The sequence below is a fragment of the Berghia stephanieae genome, chromosome 12, assembly GCF_034508935.2.
Source record: "Berghia stephanieae isolate SIO BIC M18660-M18661 chromosome 12, UCSD_Bste_1.3, whole genome shotgun sequence".
Classification (NCBI taxonomy): domain Eukaryota; kingdom Metazoa; phylum Mollusca; class Gastropoda; order Nudibranchia; family Aeolidiidae; genus Berghia; species Berghia stephanieae.
The window spans coordinates 19,544,374-19,569,658 of record NC_088371.1 but is presented as its reverse complement, the minus strand read 5'-3'; the positions used below and the strand labels follow the sequence as shown (position 1 = coordinate 19,569,658).

Sequence of the window (25,285 nt, the reverse complement as noted above, 5' to 3'; positions counted from 1 at the left end):
CGAGTAGAATAAAAATAGGGTCAAATTTCTCAGTTGAAATAAATCCAATCCTTTCTTCTCACAGCTTCAAGTGGATCCTTACCTGGGAGATGCCATTTGCAGTCTTTGTAATGCCCAGCAAGGCAACTACTTCTGCCGTGACTTGATGTGTTTCAAATACTTCTGTCGTTCTTGTTGGTATTGGCAGCATGCCCCAGAGACTATGAGGCATCATCGCACGCTGACCAGGAACACCAAAAACACAGTACCATTCTGATCAAATTACAATAGCTTTTTTTTTTTTTTTTTTTTTCTTCATGATTATTGCTTTTGCTGCCTTTAAATTTTTCAGCTGAGTTGTGCAGAATTGGGCATTTTTTATATATATATATATAATATAAACTTTTCAATTTGCCTCAGTTATTCATTTCTATTATGAATAAGTTCTGATCACTATATTTGTTACAGTATGTCTTGGTTGTTCTAATTTTTAAGAATCCGAAAAGTTTGCAGTAATTTTTAAAGACCCCAATTCCTTTAGCTCTTCAACTACATTAGCAAGTCATTTTACAACTTTAAACTCCTACGGAACAAAAAGTGTTTTTAGTTTCGATTGTTTTGTGCAGATTTTTTTCTTTGTTTTTGTTTTGTTTTTTGTTTTTTGTTTTTCTATTTAATCTTTACAACTGGAATTGAATGTTTATACTCCTTAGATTTTGTAAACCAGAATTTAAATGAAAAAATTAAATTTACCAAAAGCTCACTTTAATATGAGGGGTATATCTTTGAAACAAGTATTTGTTTGTAAATTTTGTTTTATATTTAATGGTAAACAAATGGTTTTGCTAAGGGCTAAAGAGTTTCAGAATTTTTTCTTCCTCTTTTTTTTAACTCTTATACACCTTTACCTAAAAAATAAGATGTCAACGTTTTATAAATTACAGATTCTTTTTTGTTTATTATATTATTACAATGTCAAGTTGTATGTGGCTCAAATAGCATGAATAATCCGGACTTATTTTTCTAATTGTTCAATGATTTTTATTCATTTTTATTCTTCTCAGCTCTTCGCTTTCTTTTTTAGAAATAGACCTGTCTCAAAAAGTCTTTAACGAAATAGCTTTAGGAATCCGAGTCTTGTATGGATATTAATAAGCAACCCAAATATCCTTCCCTTGATGATGAATTTTTACTTTTTAGACATCGCTCAAAGCTTTATATTTTTTACTGTTTTACACTACGCTAACCTTCAATGAAATAGTAAAAACATTTTATAAATCATATGTCAACTCATTTCCTTTTTTTTTTTTTTTTAAATATATATATAAATCCTGTCGTAGATAACAGCCTGAAGGCAGTGGGATTGAAAGGAAATGAAATGCACATTGGATTGAAAAGATTCTTATTTCTTAACCTCTTCACTCTGTTTCAATCAAAATGTTATAATTTTTTAAACTTTTTTATTCCACTAAGCACCTGGGTTCAATTGAAGAATACCATGCACCATTTTTTTGGTCTAAATTGTCGAGTTTTTATATAAAAAGAAAAAGAAATTGAAAACAAGTTTTATCAACATACCACTCGTCAAAGCAAAAGTAATGAACAGAATAACACCAAAACATTGTTTAGAATTTTAATACCTATTCTAAATTTATTTTGTAATAAAGCATGCCCGTCTTTTAAGTTGATGCAGATATAAAAACTCATCTCGTCCCCAATTTTTATCCCCAAAAAATGGAAAATAAACACCTCAATATCTTAACACCTAAATTTTTATAATTCTATGCATGTCTCAAAATCTTTCGCTGGTTAAAAAAAAAAAAAAACAACGAGCATTTTAAGTACAGGTTTTTAAGCATGCTTTGAACGGAATATGATATACCGAAAAGTTATTTTTAAGTCTGCTGTTAAAAAAAATAAAAAAGCAAACTGAACGTTGGGGTCCAGTCCCTTCTTTAACTTGTGAAAAAAAAAGTAGGCGATGGGTCTTAGCCTCAATTTAAATCACAAAATTCATGTATTGATGTTTTAAATTATTTTTTTCACCATTTGTAATGTAATGAAGCAATTACATTTTTGTTGTATAGTGTGGTTTATATTTTTTAACTTATTCAGTGGGATTTCTTTTTTAATTGGTAAAAATTGGTTTGCAGTGAAATATTTGATTTTTTTACCAGTATTAATTACCATTGCTGTATCTCTTCATTTACTCATACTGTTTGTCCTTTTCATATGGCTTTGTACCCTTGTTCTGGAATAAGACCATGATATAGCTTTTTACCTGAGCCTTGTCCAGATTATTATTTTGCTGAGAGGGAAACATGAATTATTTTTGAATTTTTTTTTCTTCTAAATTTTCTCATCGTAATGATATTTGTCATTTTTAGGTTCTTTATCTTTTTTAGATAACAATTTGAGTATATCCCTCAAAACGGAGGATCCCGTGGCTATAGCAGTACAGGACTTTTAGTTAGTTTCAGACTAGCTACAAGGATAAATAGCTTTTAATCTACTTGAATCTAGTGTCTTTGTAAATCATCCCTCTATTATGAACTGTATTTCTTTTAAATTTATAACATTTTGCTATTGTGTTAAAACTTAATTTTTGCATTTGTCATTTGCTTTTTACTTCACTTAGCACTTTTCATTTAACATCAATAGCACTTTATGGGTTTTATTCTCAAATTGTTTTGAATATTTTTTATAAATATCAAATAACTTTTCAGTAGGAGAAAATTTGCAATTTTTTTTTTTTTTTTTTGTTATTCTAGAATCATTATAAAAATGAAAAAAAAAAGTTTCATTGCAAAAGCAATGATTAAAGACACGATAAACGTTAAATATTAAATTGTATTGAATATAAATCCTAATTTCTGTTTTTAATTTAGATTTTTTCCTTTTTGATGTGGCTTTTTGTTTTTTTTAGTTGTAATTTCTTTCCCCATTTTGGGGGATTTATTTTTCATTTCTTCTTTGTAAATGTTTTGTTTTTTTGGTTTTGGACGCTCAATTCCTTTGACACCAGTGGAGGTAAAGTCTTTTCTTACCGTGAAGCTCTTGCTCCTAATGACTGTGATGAAACTTGCTTTATTCAAGATCTTTTGCCAAGGCGGAGACAGGAAGATGTTTATATTTTGTTTGTAACCTGTAAATTATCTTTCGAGTTATTTTTTTTTTTTTTTGTGCTGATATTTATATTGTACATTTTTTTTTTTTTTTGTGGTTGGACTTTGTGAATTTTCTCTGTAAAATTTTTGGTAGATACTTGTTGATTTTGCATATCAATTCCCTGTTTGAATTAGTCCCCTATAATTTATAGGGGGTTTCTTACAAGCAGAGGTGGATCGTGTATCTTTAAACACAACCCTATCACCTTCCTCCATTGTTCTGGTGTATAAACGAATCCAGGGTTGCGAGCGTCATAATGACTTTGAAGAAAACTTATTTTTATTTTTCTGTTTCTTCCAAAGAGCAATTTGATTATTTTGTTGATTCTAAAAATTTCGTCTTATGATTTTGACTAACCCATTGTTTTGTTGATTTTCCTTTATTAGTTTCACTAATCCTAGTTTAAGTGCTTTCAGTGTTTCTTTAAACATTTCCATGTTTTTATGTTTAACATTGTTAAATGTTATCAAAATAATTAACATTTATCATAACAACACATAAGTCTACCTTGGTAGGATGCCATGCCCTCTTTCTAATTGCTATTTTTTTAGAATAAGATTTAGTTTTGTGATCCACGGTGTCAGACTGGTATTATGTTGTTGGTTTGAACTGAATTTAAAGTTTAAAATAATCAGGAATAAGAAATTTTAGGAATTTGCCCTTTAAAGATAGAAAAAAAATTGACGTCACTCAGATCTTTGTTGTTTTTAGAGAGTAGTTCTCACTAAATTGTATTGGACTATAAAGATTTATGGTTACACTTTTTTTTGTATCTTGATACGTTTTATCCGGCTGGCAGATGTTATGAGTATTCTAACTAAACGCAATGCATCAATATTAAATTGAATGTGTATTCTTCTCAATAAAACGAACTCAAAATCTGAGTTTCATATTTTTGACTAACATTCCAATTTTTAAATTAATATCACTCCGACATATCACCGTTTTGAGACAGCGGGTCACATTTCGGTTTGCTTCTGGACACCAGTGGTATCTTTTTTGCCAAGTATGTTTCACACTCTCCTAATACAATGTTGTTTATGATTATTTTTTTACTTGTATATTATGTGAACCATCCTCTCTATTGGATAATGTGATAGGATAAATCAAAACTATGAACCTTTCATTCAAATTCGAGACAGAATATATAATTTAGATTTAATCAAGTGGATGTAATTTGCGAATTTCATCCTTTGGATTATATAGACTTTTGGCATTAATTTTGGCATCTTTTTAAGATGATGGTTCACATGTAATGTCTAGGAATGAAAATACCTTGGTTTTCACACGGTTTTTAAGAGCTGTCATGAGTGTTATATTTATTAAGCATTGTATTTTTTGTTACAAAAAACCTTGCCAAATTGTAAGTTACTTGTCAGAAAGTAAGCACGACGATGCTTTTCTAGTTTACTCTGACTTCATGACAACACATAAGATTGTTGCCTGTTTTGATGGGCTAAAGCAGCCATTTTTTCCTGATTTTTTTTTCTTTCTTTCTCTCTGTCTCTAATGGTTAATATACCTACACATTTTAAGGACATGTCGGTTTGGACTGGTATATCTTCCATTTTTTAATTGCATAATTTCGTTTAGTTTCTCAACCAATTGTTTACACTTGTTTGCCAAGTTTTATTCAACCTTATAATACTATATTGACACCAGTTGCCTTTCAAGATAGTTGTGATATTGTCATTACATTCTATTGTTGTTACACTGAGCAAATGTCATTACTTTACAATGTTGCTACACGACACCAGTTGCCTTTCAAGATAGTTGTGATATTGTCATTACATTCTATTGTTGTTACACGGAGCAAATGTCATTACTTTACAATGTTGCTACACGACACCAGTTGCCTTTCCAGATAGTTTTGATATTGTCATTACATTCCATTAATGCTACATGGAGCAATTTAATTGTCATTATTATTACCCTGCATCGTTGTTATAAGAGCACACACATTTACAGTCATCTCTATATCAATTTTATGATATTGTACATTGTGGATTTGATCCTGTTTCATCTGGGTGGGGTTCCTACCTCCCATAGTGGGCAGGGAGGTACATACTGTGTCTTCTATCCCCTTATATCTGTTTCCCAACATGCTTTCTGTCTTTGTCTTGGAATAAGATTACTTGGTTTTGTCCTGGCCCTGGCTGGGAGGGAAACAGTCAAATGCATAGTTAATGTTTTGGGAGATGATATTTATTTCCTTGTATACCATCTCTCTGCTATTATTGTATTTGTTATTTTGAATGTATAATGTAAGCATTTGAGTGTATTCCTCTTTGTTGGATCTTGTGCTTGTGTCCGGATGAGACTTTTAGGTGATCTCAAACTAAGTATATTGATGGTATGCTCTTGGATTCTACATCTGATCCCTATTCGTTCCCAGTTCCCCTTTGTCTTACTTTCTCTTGGGTGCTTCAATTGTAATTCTATAACTTTTTACTATCCCATTTTCTTCCTTTTTACTGGCGCTGATATGACCTTAATGTGTTGCAAACGCCGTAAAACCCTTAAAAACATAAAAAACGATATTGTACATTTCGACATGTACCTATGTAAAACTGCCATTCCAGAATTAATCCTAATGAGCTCAGACTTTTTAGTATCTTTAATTTTCATTGTTTGGTTAGCTTCTTGTAGTTTTACCTTTTTATAAAACTTGTGTTTATTAGTTCAAATTTTTCATTCTTGAGCCTGAACTTATGTATTCATATAATAATTTTAATTATATAATAGCACTAGCATTTAGATTATGTATTACATGTGGTCTTGCAGTAACACACTCACTTTCAGATTGGAAGATCCAGGGTTCGAGCCTCGCTCAGCGCATAGTAAAGTACTTGGAAAAGACTCTTCGCGTATTCTCTCACCATACTCCGGTGTAAAATGAGTAGCTGGCTTTTAACAGCGTTGTCTCTGTACCATAAAATAAGGACCTGCTTATTTTATATTATAAATGACTTGGGGAAAGTGACAGGATTTGACCAGTCAATTGACATGTCATATCTGTGTTGTGTTTATTAATTAATCCATATTTTTGTCCTGTTGGTCTATTTTCGCGTGTTCGAAAAGTTCGCCAACCATTTACAGGCCTATTACTTTACTTGATGTACTGACTTATTGACGATGTCACAATTTTCTCAAGGTTTTCAAAATGGCAACATTATGTCAACTGTCAATTTCAGTTAAGTTTGTTTTCACAAATTTTGACAAATTTATGCATTAAAATTCACGTTTGAATTTGAATTGAACGTTGAGTTCTATTTTATTTGCTTTGCTTTGGTTTGAGTTAAGTGAAAATTGGTTATTTGTCCATTGCTATCTTTATTATTTTGCGCTGTACACGTGTGTGTGTGTGTATGTGTGATTTTTCTCTTCTGGTTGAAGGGTCAAATAGTACTCTTGGGTGAGGTATTTTGCCCTCCTGTGGCAGGCTGGAGGTCACTTGCTTTGTGGGTGGGGTTTCCTGACCTCCCATAGTGGGTAGTGCTTTCTTCTATCCACTCTGTTTTCTGAGTTGTTCTTTGTCTTTGTCTTGGAATGGGATTACTTGGTTTTGTCCTGGCCCTTGCCGAAGTCTTTGGCAGAGAAGGAAACAGTCAATTGTACTGGGTGGGGTTTCTGACCTCCCACTGGGTGGGGTTTCTGACCTCCCACTGGGTGGGGTTCCTACCTCCCACTGGGTGGGGTTCCTACCTCCCACTGGGTGGGGTTCCTACCTCCCATAGTGGGCAGGGAGGTACTTATTGTGTCTTCTATCCCCCTATATCTGTTTTCCAACTTGCATTCTGTCTTTGTCTTGGAATGAGATTGCTTGGTTTTGTCCTGAGCCCTGGTCGGGGTCCTGTCTGGGAGGGAAACAGTCGAATGCATAGTTATTGTTTTGGGAGATATTTTTTTCCTTGTAAATCATCTCTCTGTTATGTATTATATTTGTTCTAATTTATAATGTAAGCATTTGAGTGTATTCCTCTTAGTGGGGGCCGTGCTTGTGTCCAGATGCGACTTATTGATCTCAAACTAAGAAACATTGATGGTATGCTCTTGGAATCTACATCTGATCCCTATTTGTTCCCAGTTCCCCTTTGTCTTACTTTTTCTTAGATGCTTTAATTGTAATTCTAGAACTTTTTACTATCTCATTTTCTTCCTTTTTGCTGGTGCTGATATAACCTAAATGTGTTGCAAGCGCCGTAAAACCCTTAAAAAAAACAAACAAAACAAAAAACATCTGACCTCCCATAGTGAGCAGGGAGGTAGTCTGTGTCTTGTATCCCCCTATATCTGTTTTCCAACTAGCTTTCGGCCTTTGTCTTGGAATGAGATTACTTTATTTTTGTCCTGGCCGGATACCCTGACTGACTGAGAGGGAAACAGTCAAATGTATAGCAAGTATTGGGGAGATATTTTTTTCTTTGTAAATCATCTCTCTGTTATGCATTGTCATGTATTATGTTTTGTTTACATGTTATATATGATTTGTAAGCATTTGAGTGTGCTCCTCTTACTGGGAACCTGTGCTTAACATCAGGATGAGACATTTAGGTGATCTAAAACTAAGTACATTGATAGTGTGCTCTTGGAACCTACATCTGTTTCCTATTTGAATAATTTTCCTTTGTCTTACTTTTTACTCGGGTGCTTTTAATTGTAAATCTAGAATCTTTTCATTATCCAATTTTCTTCCTTTTTACTGGCGCTGATATTATGACCTAAATGTGTTGCAAGCGCCGTAAAACCATTAAAACAATAAAACAACAAACCCCTTAAAAACAAAACAAAAACAAACAATCGCATAAAACCCTTAAAAACAAACAAATTACAGGATTATTCATGTTCTACAACATATGTAATTTTCATGCTTTCAAACCTAATTTGCACGCGGGTGGTTGGATGGGAGCATCACCCTTGAATCATATACTATGATGTTCGCATGGGTGTACGATCCGATAGTGATGTCGTTTCTTCTTCTCTTTACTAGCCTATCCTGCTTCTTTGGTTTGTGATTGTATTTTTGACAGGGGATATTTTTTTTTCTGTAAATCTTCTGCCTGTTTGTTCTTGGTTATTTATAATTTAGCTTATGATATCTTTAGGTTATGATTTTGATTTACATTTGTACTATTTTTGTTAGATTGCTTGTTTTTTTGTTTCAGCGGTCTCTCATATAACCTCAATTGTGTTGGAAGAGACCTAAAGCAACAAACAAAAAAAAACCTAATTTGCACAATTATTTATTATTTTTTTGGACCCAATTCCCCCTACTATTACATTTATTTTACAAAACAAATCCCCCTGTCACTCTTTTTGAATCAAAATTAATTTATTCTGTGGCCACGTGTGCCATCCACGATTTTATTCTCTGCGGCCGCTTGAAAAGAACGGACGAGTGCTGAAAAGAAAGGTGTGCATATCACCGCGTCACGTGTCATATCTATACAGCTTTTTGATTGGTCAATCCTTTATGGAGACGGAAGACGTAAAAACTTTATTCACTCCGGTAATAATAAAGAAAGCGGCTCGTGTGTTAACCATATAATTTTTATTTTTTTTAAGATGATGATAATGGAATTGATATCAGAATCTATAATAATAATATGTGATTGATAACAGATTGATACAACTTCTTTGCTTTGAAATAGATCGACACACCGATAACTCGTTGAAATTGAATCGGGTAAATTGATTGGCCTTTTTGTCAAACATAATACTCAACACTCGGAAATGCGATTTGTATAATGTAATATGATAATTAACGAGGGAAGAAAGACACAATTTTAGACATCGGCGACTTGAATTAACGGTATTCAAAACTTGCACGCGTTTCAGAGAACGTCTTTTTCCACATCTCACCGCCCTCCTCTTTCTTTGATTTTGGTCTTTTGTGTTTTATGTAAAGATAAAGTTAAGGACAAAATAAATAGAAACATAATTATTCTGCCATCATATGCTAAAAGTATGTATGTAAGCGCCAACGTTAACAAATAATGAACTATTTATACTATGGGAATCCATTTTTCACGCCGCACACTACACTCCAGGTTATGCCAGTTTAGTAAAACTGACATTATGTTGCGAGAAACAGTGAACTGTAAAAAGTAATAAACAAAAATGAAAATAACGGCTTCAAAAAAGAACGAAATACCAAACACGGAACGTTTCAGGCTTAAAACCCTTTTTCAGCCAACATCAAACAAAAAGCAAACAATAAACTTACATTACTTTGTCCTGGCCCTTGCCGAAGTCTTTGGCAGAGAGGGAAATAGTCAATTGTATTGGGTGGGGTTTCTGACCTCCCATAGTGAGCAGGGAGGTATTCTGTGTCTTTTATCTCCCTATATGTTTTCCAATACATTACTTAAAAATTTAAAAAAAAAAAAAAAGATCAACGACTGGATATTCTCTACGTCCTCTCTGTAGAATTTCAAACATATTTCCGACCACGGCTCAAAACTAACCCCATAATTGGATTCAATAGTCTGATGTCACGTCGCCCAGCAACGGCGGCCATCGTGGTTCTAAACAAAGAACATCGGTAATTTTTATTCTTCATGCTGGCTAGAACTTTTCATATGCCTTGTGATCAGAATGTATAAAAGTCAAAACATGATCAGATTTATATTTTTTGTTCCTCTGGATACGCTTTTATGATCGTCGGAGAAATATTTCATAAAGGCGTCCGCCATTATTCCGATAGTTTAGAGCCAGTTACTAAGTTACCATGCGTCATTACGAGGGAAGTGACGTTACGACTGTTGAAGCGCAGTGTTTCGTGATTGAGTGACGAGATGTCATAATATATAGATAGTATGCGCTTGACTAAGAAGCTCACAACATTGCCGTCCGGAAGTATAACGGACCAACACACATATCTATGTGTAACTTTAAACGTTTATAGACTGGTTAATACAGTTTAGTGAGAATTACTCGGATGGCAAAAAAACAATAACAAAAACCCGAGTGACGTCAACTTCATTCTATCTATGGGTAACTAAGGTGGTAGCATGAGAGTGGTAGCATCATTGTCGTTGATTTCAAAGTAGTTATTGTGTCACAACCATCGTCTCAAACTCAAAACGGTTGTATGTCACAGTGTACATGCTACACTTAAAAATGAATTTTAAGTTCATTTATAAAACTTCCGAGTTTAAATATTATTATATTATGTATTCATTGAGAAGAGTGAGTTTTGTTTCTTTAACTTCAAAAAAGTTAATTTTTCTAATTCTGATTATATTGATTTTAAATAAGGCCATTCCGATATAACACCAGATTGACGTGGTGGGGACAGATAATAGTCATTGATATTCATATGTTTGATTTGTTTTTGTTTTGCTTTTGTTTTTTGTTTTTTGTTTGTTTTTTTTTTGTTTTTTGTTGTTTTTTGTTGTTTTTTTTTTTTTTTTTGGGGGGGGGTTGTGGTTTGTTTTTGTTTTGTTTTGTTTTTTGGGGTGGGGGGGGGGAGTGTTGGGTTTTTTTCATAGAAAGGAAAGAAAATCGTACCGAGTTGCAACTTAAGGGAGAAAATGATTGGTCAGGCAGGGCGTGTCACTTGTCATAAAACTAACGGACATTCAAATGAAAACTGACATTGTTGCAAGGTGCGTTCTCCCCGCACAGCAGCACTGCACTAAATTTATGGCCCGATAATTGGAGCGCCACATGCGGGTTGGAGTATTGAGAGTATGCCGATGACGTCACGCATTTACCATCCACGGTTACTTCCCTTGTAGGAAGAGATTTCTCACTTCCGATCGAGTTGTTTACATTAGGAACTGAGTGACTGAGTGTGGCCGAGTCAACACAAAACTGTCAAAAATGCCGCGGATTTGTGCTGTCTATGGATGCAATAAATCTAAAATGAAAGGATTATCTCTCTATGGGATTCCGACCGTAAAATATGACGAAGGAAACTCAATTTTGGAGCTAACAAAGAAAAGGCAACGGCTGTGGCTGAAGGCCATCAACAGAGCAGACATCACAGTTGAAAATATCAAATACTACCACCAAGTGTGTTCTGACCACTTTGTCTCAGGTAAGATTGTTTCCTTCACTTAATTAAACTTGTTTCATTTGACTACTAATAAATATTGAGTTTTGATACAAGGCCGTAGGTTGTTTGTTCTTTCATTTACTTTGTTACAAAGAACTGAGGCTCTACGATTCGACACTTTATTCACTCTTTCACGTTCTCGATTCTCGTGTGATTGTTGGCACTTTCGGAGGGGCATGGACTCTGGCGGGCGGAGTAATTTTAATCAATTATTGGGGGGGGGTATTTAAAAAAAAATAAAATTTAAATGTTTATTTTACCTCCGGACAGGGGAATAGAGTGAGAAGTGACATTTAGGAAGGGGGATCTCCAGTCAAACTGTGATTGGCAGATATCAAATCTATGACACATATACTCATTTTCAAAACGTTGAACCATCCAACCTACACGGTTATATGAAAGACTTGTTTGATACGAAAAATGTTTTTAAAAAAATTAAAGTCGAATCCCATGCTTTCACCTTCTATTCCATGCTAATTTATCCCACATTATGCATTTCAATAGCCCACTAAAAATAGGCAAGAATATTTTCTACACTTTAAAAAAATCATATCTCACATCATATCAAATCTAACACGAGTTAATTCGTAGTCATAGATTTTTATAAAGTGTTTGTCCATTCTTTTCACTTACAATTTCCCCTGCAATAGTTCAATGTAAGTGGTTCGTAACCCATCGAATGAAATTTTGTGTGACCATGAACATTTTAAAAATGTGTCTGTCACCTTTCTTCAGCAACATAAAATGTCTAGTTAATAAAGCATTGGTAAAATTACTCCTCTCAGAGAGGCCACATCTTTCTTAAAGTGCCTGATTGCGAGGAAATTGTCTAAAACCGTAGTTCTACATTCTTATCATCTTAAAAAGGCAATTCATGTAAATAAGAGTGAAAATCTTGCATTTTGATGAATTTCAGATTTTTCCTTTTCAAATTCAGATTTTTTAAAACAAAGATATGTAGATCTTTGTCGACTTTGGCAGGTCTTAAATCTAGCATTATGTAAACATCAAGGAGAAATATGACAAAATTTTCATTCTTTACAGGTCGACCAGCTTACTACAGAATGGATACAGATCCTGATTGGATTCCAAATAAGAATCTTTCAAGACCAAATCTGGTGAAAAACACCACAATTGGCATGAATCGTCACTTACGCCAGTTGAGACGTTTTGAAAATAAAGTAAGGTTTAATGTTTTGGCCACTATTTTCCCCCTAAAAAAAAAATACCAATGAAAATTTACTTAAAAATCAAATTTCCATTAGGGCGTCCCTTGGTAAAATTTTATCTTCTTGATCATCTTGATTTAACTGATGTGAGATTCTGAAATAACCTGTCAGATGGTCCTAGTTTCGAGCCCCGCTCTGAGTGGCGCATAGTTGAGTCCTTGGAACTGCTCTTTATGCACATTCTCTCACCGTACTCAGGTGTAAAAATGAGCCATGTCTCGTCCTACATGGTACGTGTTGCTGATAATCAGGGACTATTTGTAAAGCGCTTTGAATTTGAGCATGTTTAGTGGATACTATGCTATATAAAAGTTCTTTTTTTAAAATGATTAGCCGCATTGCAAAGCTGAGTTTCATTCATTTGTTAGTTGTGGCTTGAGTTTTACTGCCAGAATGCCCATCCTGAGCAAACACTACCCATTTATCCAGGCTTGTGACCGGCAGGGGCGGTTGGTCACATTGTATTTAAGGCGGCACAAATCCGAAATACAGAATCAAATTTTATTGGTCTAGTTAATTTAACTTAATTTGACCTACTTTGTTTTGTGTGTGTGTGTGTGTGTATGTGTGTGTGTGTGTGGAGGGCGGTATTGCAATTGTTTGCATATGTGCGTGTATTTGTGTGTGCGTGTATGTGTGTGTGTGTGTTAGAATATTAACGAGACATACTCACAAAAGAGCATCAATTATCTTGGACAAAACTTGTCTGTTAACTTTCACCTGTTCATTATAACGACTCACAGACGCAGCATGTCCTGTTTCCAACTGATTTCTTATATCTACAACGTTGAAAAGTTTATATTTAACAGCATCTGTGACATGGCTATTTGATTCAGAATGTTTCTTCAGTGCCTGAGAGATGTGCGCAATATCACTGAATCCTCCTGTTGTCCGTTATAGCATACATCACCAAAAATCAAGCAATAAAAACAATGAAGCGTTCTACGGCTTTCACTGGCAGTAAGCCATTCAACATTTTAAAAATAATCATTATTAAATCGGCGCTGTCTCCTCGGAGTGTTAGAAACTAAGTTAAATTAATTCACTGGTTTGTGTGGACCTAAATCTTTCACCACTATTTTCTCTTGAGGGGATAAGTGTCGGAATTGATTATCAATTAAAAAATCAACATGATTCATGATTGGTTACAAATTACAGAAATAACTTTTTAAAATAAAATGATTCAAGATAAAAACAAGTATGTTTCATAAACAATGACAACAGCGATAATACATTTTCTCTGAATACGAACGGTATGACACACAACTTTAGAATAATAGAATTCAAAAATCCACATTTAATTCCAAACGCAAAGCACTTGTTAACTTCACACACAATCAGCGACATCTTTATAATTATACTATTATTAGACAATGCACACAATACAAGTTGAGTAGGGATCGTTGGGAGTGTGCGGGATGAAGGACTCCGTGGGGTTAGGGATTTTTATTTATAGTACCATGGGGCTCTTCTCGGTGCATACTTTGTTTACTGTTCTTTTTTATATTTAATATATATTTAAGCAAAACAAACAATGATGAAATATATATTTATTGCCACTCTCTTCATCCGTATATCTAAGTGAAGCAAAGCCTCTTCTTTCAGTGATAAAACTGATATGGTTTTAATTTATCCCAAGTAGGACCTCAGGGCGTGCATCGCTAGATTGGCCGTCTTGGCCTAATTATTTTAGCAGTGAAAGACAATAGTTAGTTGGGGAGGGAGGGTGGAGGGAGATTGGGGAGTGGTAACTAACTTTCTTCAAGGTACAACGGAGTATAGGATAAGGACAGGACGGCCAAACGAAGACTGGTTCATATAAACAAAAAAAAACGTCCCCACCACACCACACCCTCCGCTCATTGTCACCCCGCGCAGGCAACGGGGAAAGATGAAACGTGCCGATTTGACGCTACCTTCGCGGAGCGACGCACGAGTCATCAAATATTAAATTCAAAACAAAAAGCAGTATGTGCTAAATTTTTAATTTTATCAAAATTTGAAAATTGAAGTTTTTTGTTTGGCTGACATGTTAATCTACGGAAAATATAGGGCGGCACAAAACAACTTCGCTCTATTGACCGACCGCCAGTGGTGACCGGCCTCACAAGCTGTTGGGTTGTACCCCATAAAGAAACAAGATACAGAAGTTGAGGTGGCAGAAATGAGGATGTTGAGATGGTCACTTGGCTGGACAAGAAAAGATAAAGTGAGAAATTAACTAAACCGAAGGGTGACTGAAGTGAAAAATTTATCAATAAAGATTGAAATGGTTCGGACATGTAAAGAGACCTGTCCCCACGGAATTTTTGCCATTTCAAACACCAAAATGTGCCAAAATTTGCCATAAAAAATAGCAAAATTTTGCCCAAAAAATTGCCGCTAGTTTTACAAAAATCAAACAATTAAAACAACATGTAAGGTAAAAAATTGACACAAATAGGGCATTTTGTAGAATATTGATGTCTCAACATGTCAACATGAATTTATTTAAATTTTGAATGGTTTGAAATAATATAATATTAATAATAATAGCCATAGTAAGTAAGTAAGTAAAAAAAAGAAGGAAGTAATCAAAATATTTTATTAACTATTTAGCTTCTTAAAATTTGGGAAATCAAAGTGAACAATCACATAAAAAATTCAAAATTTGAAAAACTAATTAAGGAGAGGAAAAAACTAACTATTCACAAGGAAAGAGAAACAAATCCATTTTCCAATGGGGGCACATTAAATTTGTATTCTCTACTTACTATCCAATTTTGAGCATTATTATTATTATTGCTTTATATTTCAATATATGCCTAATGGGTTTTGAATGAGAAACATAAAAAAAATCATGAAAAATCATAATCATATCATGAAAACTAAGTGCAACTTGTGGCTAAAAATAAAATTGCATTTTATGAAAAAAATTTAGAACACATTTTGTTTACATAAATGATAAATGTGATAAATTTCTTATGAAAAGAATTAAATTATTAAAAGTAAAATTCTTTCTTGAATGCAATAAAATATCCTTGTCCACAACACTCACAATAAACGATGCCGTCTGGTGAAGCTGCAATGAAAGGTGTCTCATTCTTTATAAAGAGACCACAACGCCTGAAGGTAAAACTGTGATGGATATACCTATCGACAGAATGAACATAGGCATCAAATGCCTCGCTTTCTTTGTCCATTCCCCACTTAACAGCAGACACATTTGATAATACATTTTTTGACGAAATCAAAGAATTTAACAGGCTCATTGAAGTGGAAAAGGAAATGTTCGTGTGACATACAGAATAAAACTTTGAGGCCGTAATCCTCCCCTCCCGAAGCCTATGCCACACATTTGATTTGTTTTGCGCACGAGTCTCCTTTTCCGCAAATAATGATTGCTCAGGGGAGCAAGAAAAATCTAAACTATCACAATATTGAAGGATATCATCATACGAACGATCAATAAATTCTTCATTTATAAATGATCGAAAAAATACAGGCATTTTGGTCGAAGGAATGAAAGGAGTCTGATGCTCCTTCACAACAGATAAGGTTGATAATTTTTTAAGGAAGGTCTCCTTCACGGCTGATGAGGGTTCAACACATTTTGGTTTTGGATGGGGGGTTTTGACCTTTTCTTCATTCAGAAGTATTTTCCTTTGAGACTGGGCTCCAGTGAAATTTATGTCAACTGTCCTCAAACTCTCTGCACAATTCTGTTGGCCACATGGAGGTTTCCAGTAAGCTGGGCGACCTGTCACGGTTTCCTTCTCTGCTACTCTGTTTGTGGCTTCGATGAAGAAGAGAATGGTTGCAACATGAGTGCAAACTTCTCCTAATCCTGCAACACATGTGCAATGAGCCGAGCATACACGTCCATCATCAGACACAATCGCCCATGCCTCCACCGGCTTTTCGCTTAGTCTCATTGAATGAAGAACCTGAAATAAAGGAAGGAAACATAAAATCAGAAAAGATTTCACACTGTTCATACACTTACGATTCTTTATTTAGTCCCTCCCCCCCCCCCCCCCTCCTCCATTGAAAGGCTGTATGGAAACGATTTAAAAAATTGCACCCTTTTGGTACATTTTGATTGAACTCAGACCCATTGAGGTATTGAAGCAATGACAACTTGCACAAAAACAAATTGTGCCATCATATCATCAATTTCAATCAATCCAAAAGTTTATTTTTAGACAATTGCCAATATAAATTATGCATTAACGTGCGCGCACACACACACACACAAACAGAAATTATAATAAAATATAACTATATTATATTCAAGACAGTCACAAGGATTGTGCAACAGAGCATTGTTTCACATCGCAAACGAAGCTCAATTACTGAATTCATCACACCAAAATAAGACAGACCTCTTCAACACCAGGATTCTTCATTATGATAAATGACTCCCTTTTTTTCCCCTTTCAAATTGAGTGTTTTTATTCAATTTATACCATCATGAATTACAAAAATAAATATAAAATTTAAAAAACAAAAAATACATTTAAAAAAAAGCCACAAAAAAAACCAACCCAAACATATACCACTACAACAGCCGCATTATCGGGTGGTGTTGCGACATTACGACTCACTAATGAAAGGAAATATCTGTGAAATGTATTTCATGGAAATCTTTGGTCTATGTCTACTTCGAACTTAAGCAAGCCCAAGCCTCCTCCTGATGACCATGCTTTAAGACGACATGATCTGTATTAAGATACATAATGTTATCCGAATCCCAACAGTTAACTCAACATACAAAAATGACTAATTTTACGGAAAAGTGATAAAATTTACAGTTTTTTGTAATAAAATTGCGGCTTCAAATGGCAATCCTCTGCGATACTAGCTTATAGTTATAGCTTTCACCAAAGTGCTTCACTCATGATTTTGAGCATGGAGACCTTTGTCCTCATTTCTTTTTAAAAACTAGTCAAAATTGGTTAAGGAACCTTGCATCCCTTTGCAAAAATGGTCCACTGTGAAATTTAATATTGGATAGCCTATTGAACTGCTACATATGCTCCCATAATGAGACTGCCACCCTCCTCTTTTTTTTTCGTATGTATCCTTTCACCTCTCCGTCTATGAATTTGAATCAAAATCATCAATCAATGTGATTAAATCATTTGTAGGAATTTACCTTTGCTTTCACAATTTTATTGTCACATCCAGGAGGTTGGAAAACCAGCAGCTCTTTAACCCATCCATTGTATGCTTGGTTAAAAGCAGCAAGGCCCTTTAGTGCCTGAAAAATTGAAAAATAAATGAAGTCAGATCAACAAACTTAGCCTTACTTTGACAAACTCAATAAGAATAGGTAATTTTAAGTTTTAAGTTTTAAAAAAGTAAAAGTAATAACCTCACCACTTAATAAAAAGAACATCAAACAATGCAATTATTAATCAAATTTTGGAGCAACTGACTTTACTGACAAGAGGGGAAAAGGAGCTCAGACTCTAATACTCTAAAACTAAAATAAACACGTTTGAGTTTGAGGGTTTTAATTAATTTTGGCGACCTCTCTCTCTCTCTCTCTCTCTCTCTCTCTCTCTCTCTCTCTCTCTCTCTCTCTCTCTCTTTTCTCTCTCCACACACACACACACACACACACACACTCACACACACATACACACACACTTACACATACACCATAGAGTATCATTAGTTACAAGTTTCAATTTATTGTGAAACAAAGAAGCAGAAGTAGAAGACCATCAGTACGACGATTCTTATGTTATGATGAACATGAACATAAGACTATAAATATAAACATTCAATATCATCATATGAAAAAAAAAATGATCAAGAGACTGAGATTCTTCATGTCCACACAGAAATAGAAGAAAAAAAATTGCCTGGAAAAAAAAAACAAGTTGAACTGAGAAAATTGGTTGGACTTGGACTTGGAATCTGGCTCTTCTGAGTGAGAATCGAAGGATACTGACAACTCAAACATCAATAAAATATTCAAAATATAAAAAAAACCATATACACATCTTAAAACTTCTAAGACTATTGAGTTATTATCATATTTTTTTAAACCATCAAAACGTCTACATTAAAAAAAAAAAAAGAAAAGGCGAATCCCATGTGGGTTATGAGATGAGATGCAAACTTTACTTACCCCGAAATCCTCACTTGTGCAGAAACTTTCTCGTAACACCAGATAAGTAAAAATATGATGGTACGTGATTGGAGGATACATCTTGATATCCTTTGACCATTTTTCCGATTGTATGTAATAGGGATCAATCCCATTCACGCTTTCAATTTTTTCCTTGTATCGTTTTTTCGAAACAGGGTCCATTGCCATGTTTGCATTGGTCGCCATTTTGAAGAAATCTCCACTTCCATCAAGGGACTGAACCGTGTAAAATGTCAAAATTAACTCCCCTAGTCATTTACCGCATACTCTCAATACTAAAACCTTTCGTAAAGGAAGATAATCCATAGAAATGTAACGGTCTGTTGAAGGGCGGACGAGTAGTGCAATAGTTACCACCCCTGGGTTGTTATTGACCGTCGAACATAGTTTTGATACAGGATTGACTATTCCGTTGTTGCAATAATAATGTTGTTGTCTCCTGTTGATATAAATGGACCACGCACGAGTGCACGCACAACAGAGGTAGTCGATAAAACGATGTACCCAAACTATCGTGACAGGCGTTTTATGTCTATAGTAGTAGTAACAGGTGTGAGTTTGTAATTATCTTCGTGCTATGCCGCCATTTTCAGAAAGGCAGTATTTTTCTTAAACGATTTACTTAAATATTATATCAAAAGCAGGAAACTTTCCCTTTATTGATATAGTATAGTGTTTTTAGGCCAAAAGCGCTTTTGTGTGGCTGAGATTGAAAAAGAGACAGGCTAAAAACTATTTTGGATTAGCGCTAAAGCGATAATTATAAATTGGTTCTTTTCAGATTATTTGGTTTTAGTAGGTACAGAATTTTATGTTATGGTCATTTTATATATTTTATGAATGGTAAATGGACACAGGGTAAACATGTTTTCAGTGTTTAGGTTACATGCTGAGAAGGATAGTAAGTGTACGGTCTAAACCATATTGAAATAAGAGATTAGAGCCCATGCCAGTTTCCGTAGCGTTGATTCCTGTCATCTGTCACCGACATAACTTTATCTCAATGATCATCCAGTCGCGTGTCTTCTTCAGTGCTAGATGGGCCGTGCCCGCCGATTTCTATTTGGATTGGAGTCGCTCGAAGTGCTGCGTCTGAATATGTCTTATGTTGCCGTTATGAAGTACCTCTTTAAATAAATAATTGGTCCGTAACAGCTTGAAACAGTGAAGTGTCTACATATGATATGCACCAGTATAACATGTTTAGTAAATGAACAAAGGGGATTTCTTTTTTTTTTTAAGATAAATAGCTTAACAATTAATAATATAGACGTAAGTAGATAGAAGTTAATCGATTTATTTATTTATTATTAATAGAAATATTGATTGTGTTCATTCATCCTTTGTGATTTTTCCTTAGGGTCTATCACGAGAAACGACACAGATATTCCTAGCGTCAGCCACAGTGCAGCGTCTCAGTGTAAGTCATAATATGGGCTATGTTTTTTGCTCAAAGAAAACACAAATTTCATCAGTGGGGCTCCAAACCGAATCCCATGGGTGATGGATGGTGCAATGACTTATCCACTTGGCCATCTGTAATTGTTAGGTGTTTTTTTTGTTTGTTTTTTGTTTTTTTCGTTGTTGCTTTTTGGGTTTTTTAAAAAATTGGTAAAGTGGTGCTTCTTCTTGCTTTGAACTTAAAGTTTAAAGATAAGCGTATCAATACTATAGCATTGCATTTAGGTAAAATGCTCACCTGCTCTGTCCGCCGGATCAATTATATATATAGTTCAGACACACAAACAATATTATGTGTAACCTTTAATTATTATTGTGGTCTGTTAGAAGGACTTTATTGGTATAACTAATCACCCAACTGGCGGTCTAAAAGCAATAACAATAACAAAGAGACAAGTGACGTCAACATTAATTTTCATTCTATACGGCACCCATTATTTCGTATATCATAGCCAGTCCAGCGGCGTGGCATTCCTATCCGTAAAGTAGCCATTTCCTTTCTTTCTTTTTTTCCCCTAATATTCAGAAAGACAACCGGGTTCACGTCAACGTAAAAATAAAAAATAAAGAAAACAACAAAACATTCAGCAATTTGAATTGATATAAAAATGCAAGTAATTAATATAATGTTGTTTTGCTTTTACTTTATATATGTCAAACGAATTGGTCCGTTTGTATTTAATTAATTTCGTTTTTCTTTTCTTTTTTTTTTCTTGTTTTCCTCTTCCTTTTCCTTCCCCTCCTCCTCCTCCTCCTCCTCCTCTTCTTCTTCTTCTTCTTCTTCTTCTTCTTCTTCTTCTTCTTCTTCTTCTTCTTCTTCTTCTTCTTCTTCTCCTTCTTCTTCTTCTTCTTCTTCTTCTTCTTCTTCTTCTTCTTCTTCTTCTTCTTCTTCTTCTTCTTCTTCTTCTTCTTCTTCTTCTTCTTCTTCTTCTTCTTCTTCTTCTTCTTCTTCTACTACTACTACTACTACGACTACTACTACTACTACTACTAATAATAATAATAATAATAATAATAATAATAATAATAATAATAATAATACTAGTACTAGTACTACTTCTCCTACTACTACCACTACTACTACTACTACTACTACTACTACTACTACTACTACTGCTGCTGCTGCTGCTGGTGCTACTACTACTATTATCATTATTATTATTATTATTATTATTATTATTATTATTATTATTATTATTATTATTATTATTATTATTATTATTATTATTATTATATCTACTGCTATTATCTTCTACTAGTAACACCAACACCTGTTTGACCGTGGAATGTTTTCAGGCTTAGCATGGATTACTTCCCCTTCATCGTCAAGTCCCCAATGATAGTGCAAGGGATATAACCACGTTTATCAAATCCGTGGATCTTGTCATTCATTCATTGAGTTTAAGGACTCTTACTCTTATCAAAGGGGAGTACTCGTGCATGTATGTCTGTTTTGTGTGCATGTGTGTGTATGTGTATGTTGTAGAGTGAAGAGGTTTATCGTGTCAAGAGTTTCAGATCAGCAGCGTGGCTCAGCGGTACGGTCTTTGCTTAGTACCCGAAAGGTACCGAGTTCGAATAGCCTCTGCGTTGTGTGACCTTGGGAAAGTCACCTCGCACTAACTCAAGTATTCCTCGCAAAAAAAAAAAAAAAAAAAACACCTTTAAACAAAACATGTTTACAATTTTGCCATAGTCAACGCGCATGTTTGCCGCATATTTTCCCATGAGGTCATTAGAAATGTATTATGATGTGATTACAAATGCTTAATGATTTGTAGTTAGGGGAGGAGAACATCTCTGACTATAACCCCCCCCCCCCCCTCCACACCCAAAACACTGACACATAACTACATAGTTCAAACACTGTGGCAAAGTATTTCTCTCTTTCTCTCTCTCTCTCTCTCTCTCTCTCTCTCCTCTCCTCTCTTCTCTCTCTCTCCTCTCTCTCTCCTCTCTCTCTCTCTCTCTCTCTTCTCTCTCTCTCTCTCTCTCTCTCTCTCTTCTCATATATAATATATATATATATATATATATATATATATATATATATATATATATATGTGTAAATATAGATAGACTCGAGGCTAAAATGAAAATATAGAGACATGAAACGTAGTGGCTCCTTCCGAACGTGGCTGTTCAATGTCAAGTCGGTAAACATGGCCTTTGAGAATTGTTGGTATGTGTTTAAATAAAATGCACACAAAATGTGCCTCCTATATCATTCGTACAAAACACAAAAACTTTCCAGTCTGAGAGAATTTAGTGAGAAAAAATCACCCAACTGAATATAGAAAGCTGGGGAAACCCCATATATATTGTATATATTATGAATTATTAGTTATAACATAATGTGTATATTCAGATGTCTCAATTTTTGTTTCTCTTCAAGAATCCCCGCATTGTAACAGGGTGTCATATTATAATAATATTGTTTCAGCATTGGAGTGGAGTGAGCGGGCCACAACATGGTACAGGTTGATGGGAAAGGAAAGGACAGAACCTGGACGGCACTCCTGACATAGCAGCACCAGAACATCAGACATAAAGAATTAGATGGAATTGTGCAGGCCTCGTACAATAACTTGTGACGCTAGGAGATTTTCGGTAACATTGGAATGGGGAAAAGGCTTATATTATTATGTGTCTTACGGGGGGGGGGGGTCCCGTTAGGTCAGTCGGTAGAGCACTCACACACAAAGGGACCGAGATCGATCCCGGGTGCAGTCGTGATCCCCCTGTCCACTCAGCAGTGATAGGATAGCTGGGTCTGTTAGATCTGGTGGAAAGTTAAGTACTTTGCGATAGACAAGCGTCCTATCCAAAGGATAGCAAGAAATTGCTGCTGTCTGTTTCACGCTATAGAAAACGGGATCAACTCCTCATGGCTCTGAAGGACTACTATAACTAAAAACTGTCTTACCGTCTCAAAACAGTATCCTGTAGGGATGGATAGGAAATGTCAATTTGGGAATAAGATGAAGAGAAATAAATACGAACGTCTAACGTCGTCAGTGTTTTGAAATGCAAGAAATAGTAAATTAATATCAGCCATACCGAGGAGGAAAACTAAGCCCAAGATTCATGTTTGAGTCGAGGTTAAGAATTTTTTTAAACGCCCAGCAACTTGTTCAACACATATAATAACGTTTTGAGACGCTGGGTTACTTAATATGAACTGGGTGGGGATCCTGACCTCTCATAGCGGGCAGGGAGGTATATACTGTGTCTTCTATCCCCTTATATCTGTTTTCCAACATGCTTTCTGTCTTTGTCTTGGAATGTGATTACTTGGTTTTGTCATGGCTCTGGCCGGAGTGCTAGCTGGGAGGGAAACAGTCAAATGCATAGTTATTGTTTTGGGAGATGATATTTTTTTCCTTGTAAATCATCTCTCTGTTATGTATTATTATTTTTATTTTGAATGTATAATATAAGCATTTGAGTGTATTCCTCTGTGTTGGATTTTGTGCTTGTGTCTGGATGAGACTTGTAGGTGATTTCAAACTAAGTACATTGGTGGTTTGCTCTTGGAATCTACATCTGATCCCTATTTGTTCTCAGTTCCCCTTTGTCTTACTTTTTCTTGGGTGCTTTAATTGTAATTCTAGAACTTTTTACTATCCCATTTTCTTCCTTTTTACTGGCGCTGATATAACCTAAATGTGTTGTAAGCGCCGTAAAACCCTTAAAAACAAAAAAAAACAAAAACTTAATATGAATCTAATATTTTGTTTGCTGTTATTTTATTGTTTTGTTTGGGTTGTTGTCTGTTTTGTTACAGCAACCTATATTATTAGAGAGAACGGGCGCGAGCGTGTGTGAATGTGTGTGTGTGTGTGTGTGTGTGTGTGTATGAGAGAGATGCTTAGACGGAGGGAGAAAGATGGACGGGGGGGGGGGGGGGGGGGGGGGGGGGGGGGGGGGGGGGGGGGGGGGGGGGGAGAAGATAAAAGTAGTATAGATGGTGGGGGGGGAGGGAGAGTAAGAGGAGGTGGTATAGAGGAGGAGAAGAAAAGAAAAATGGAGAGGAGAGAGAGAGACGAGGGGAGAGTGGATTTAAAAATAAGAAGAGCAGAGCTGAGGATAACGTTGTTAGAAATTTAACACATGCGGACCTAGATTTCTTTGCCATTTTTTTTTCCATTTCCGGTAGTGGATGGCAAACTAAAGCAGGCCAGGTGTGACTATTGTCCTTATCATAGTCTATACGAGCAACATGTGTGTGTGTGTGTGTGTGTGTGTGTGTGTGTGTGTGTATGTGTGTATTACTGTTGGGGAGGGGAAGATCAACAATAATTGCGTTTGTTGCTTTTGTAATTTTATTTTTATTTTTTTTTTTTTTGTATTATGGTCAAGTTTCATGTAAAATCACAATAAATTATAAATCTGGACATCGTTCAGCAAAGATTTTGTTACATATAATACTCACAACATTCGTCAGCCGGATTTAACGTATCAGCACACAAAATTATGTGTAGTCTTGAATGTTTATTGTCTGATTGAAAAAATTTAGAGACTTCTTATCATAAAAATGGCAGGCTATAGACAATAACAAAAAGTTGGGTGACGTCTAATTCGTTCCTTCTACAGATAGAACGAAATTGACGTCACTCAGGTCTTTGTCAGTACTAAAATGTATTAATCAGACTATAAACGTTTAAGGTTGCACATAGTTTTGGGTGTTGGTAAGATATATCCGGTTGGCGATTGTTGTGAGTTTTTTGGCTATGCGCACATCATCAATAGAACGAACGAAATTGACGTCACTCAGGTCTTTGTCAGTACTAAAATGTATTAATCAGACTATAAACGTTTAAGGTTGCACATAGTTTTGGGTGTTGGTAAGATATATCCGGTTGGCGACTGTTGTGAGTTTTTTGGCTATGCGCACATCATCAATAGAACGAACGAAATTGACGTCATCCAGCTCTTAGTTTTTGGTTTTTAGATAGCGATTTTAGTGATTTGTTCTCACTAAACGATATCAATCAGACTATAGAAGGAACAAAATTGACATCACTCAGCTCTTTGTTATTGTTTTTAGTCTGTCATATGTATGAGAAGTTCTAACTAAATTCTATCAATCAGACCACAGATGGAACGAAATTGACGTCACTCAGCTCTTGGTTATTGTTTTTAGCCTGTCATATGTATGAGAAGTTCTAACTAAATTCTATCAATCAGACCACAGATGGAACGAAATTGACATCACTCAGCTCTTGGTTATTGTTTTTAGCC

At 35.1% G+C, this 25,285-nt stretch overlaps 3 protein-coding genes across 5 annotated transcripts in view; 2 read left to right on the top strand and 1 right to left on the bottom strand.

Moving 5' to 3' along the window:
• LOC144958067 (cytoplasmic polyadenylation element-binding protein-like) overlaps positions 1 to 6,402 on the top strand; it is a 54,048-nt gene extending 47,646 nt beyond the window's left edge. For all 3 annotated transcript variants that reach the window (XM_078889672.1, XM_078889673.1, XM_078889671.1), the window contains one exon: positions 65 to 6,402. In XM_078889672.1, coding sequence (XP_078745798.1) covers positions 65 to 256 — 192 coding nt within the window. In that variant the 3' untranslated portion in view covers positions 257 to 6,402. The remainder of the gene's footprint in view (positions 1 to 64) is intronic.
• Positions 6,403 to 10,831: 4,429 nt separating this feature from the next.
• Positions 10,832 to 12,444, top strand: LOC144957587 (uncharacterized). The gene is made up of 2 exons (XM_078888931.1): positions 10,832 to 11,191; positions 12,254 to 12,444. Exons 1-2 carry the CDS (start codon positions 10,975 to 10,977, stop codon positions 12,442 to 12,444), a joined length of 408 nt encoding a protein of 135 aa, XP_078745057.1. The 5' UTR covers positions 10,832 to 10,974.
• A 2,135-nt stretch (positions 12,445 to 14,579) lies between these two features.
• Positions 14,580 to 18,855, bottom strand: LOC144957941 (uncharacterized). The gene is made up of 3 exons (XM_078889499.1): positions 18,560 to 18,855; positions 17,576 to 17,680; positions 14,580 to 16,364 (listed from the first exon to the last, which is right to left on the bottom strand). Exons 1-3 carry the CDS (start codon positions 18,764 to 18,766, stop codon positions 15,420 to 15,422), a joined length of 1,257 nt encoding a protein of 418 aa, XP_078745625.1. The 5' UTR covers positions 18,767 to 18,855; the 3' UTR covers positions 14,580 to 15,419.
• Positions 18,856 to 25,285: the final 6,430 nt, after the last annotated feature.

What these genes read in the sequence shown, in the direction of transcription:
- LOC144957587 (XM_078888931.1), top strand. Translation starts at nt 10,975, where the DNA reads ATGCCGCGGATTTGTGCTGTCTATGGATGCAATAAATCTAAAATGAAA. An exon ending in TTCTGACCACTTTGTCTCAG is followed by an intron (nt 11,192 to 12,253) that starts GTAAGATTGTTT and finishes CATTCTTTACAG; the next exon opens with GTCGACCAGCTTACTACAGA.
- LOC144957941 (XM_078889499.1), bottom strand. Translation starts at nt 18,766, where the DNA reads ATGGCGACCAATGCAAACATGGCAATGGACCCTGTTTCGAAAAAACGA. An exon ending in GCACAAGTGAGGATTTCGGG is followed by an intron (nt 17,681 to 18,559) that starts GTAAGTAAAGTT and finishes TCAATTTTTCAG; the next exon opens with GCACTAAAGGGCCTTGCTGC. An exon ending in ATAAAATTGTGAAAGCAAAG is followed by an intron (nt 16,365 to 17,575) that starts GTAAATTCCTAC and finishes CCTTTATTTCAG; the next exon opens with GTTCTTCATTCAATGAGACT.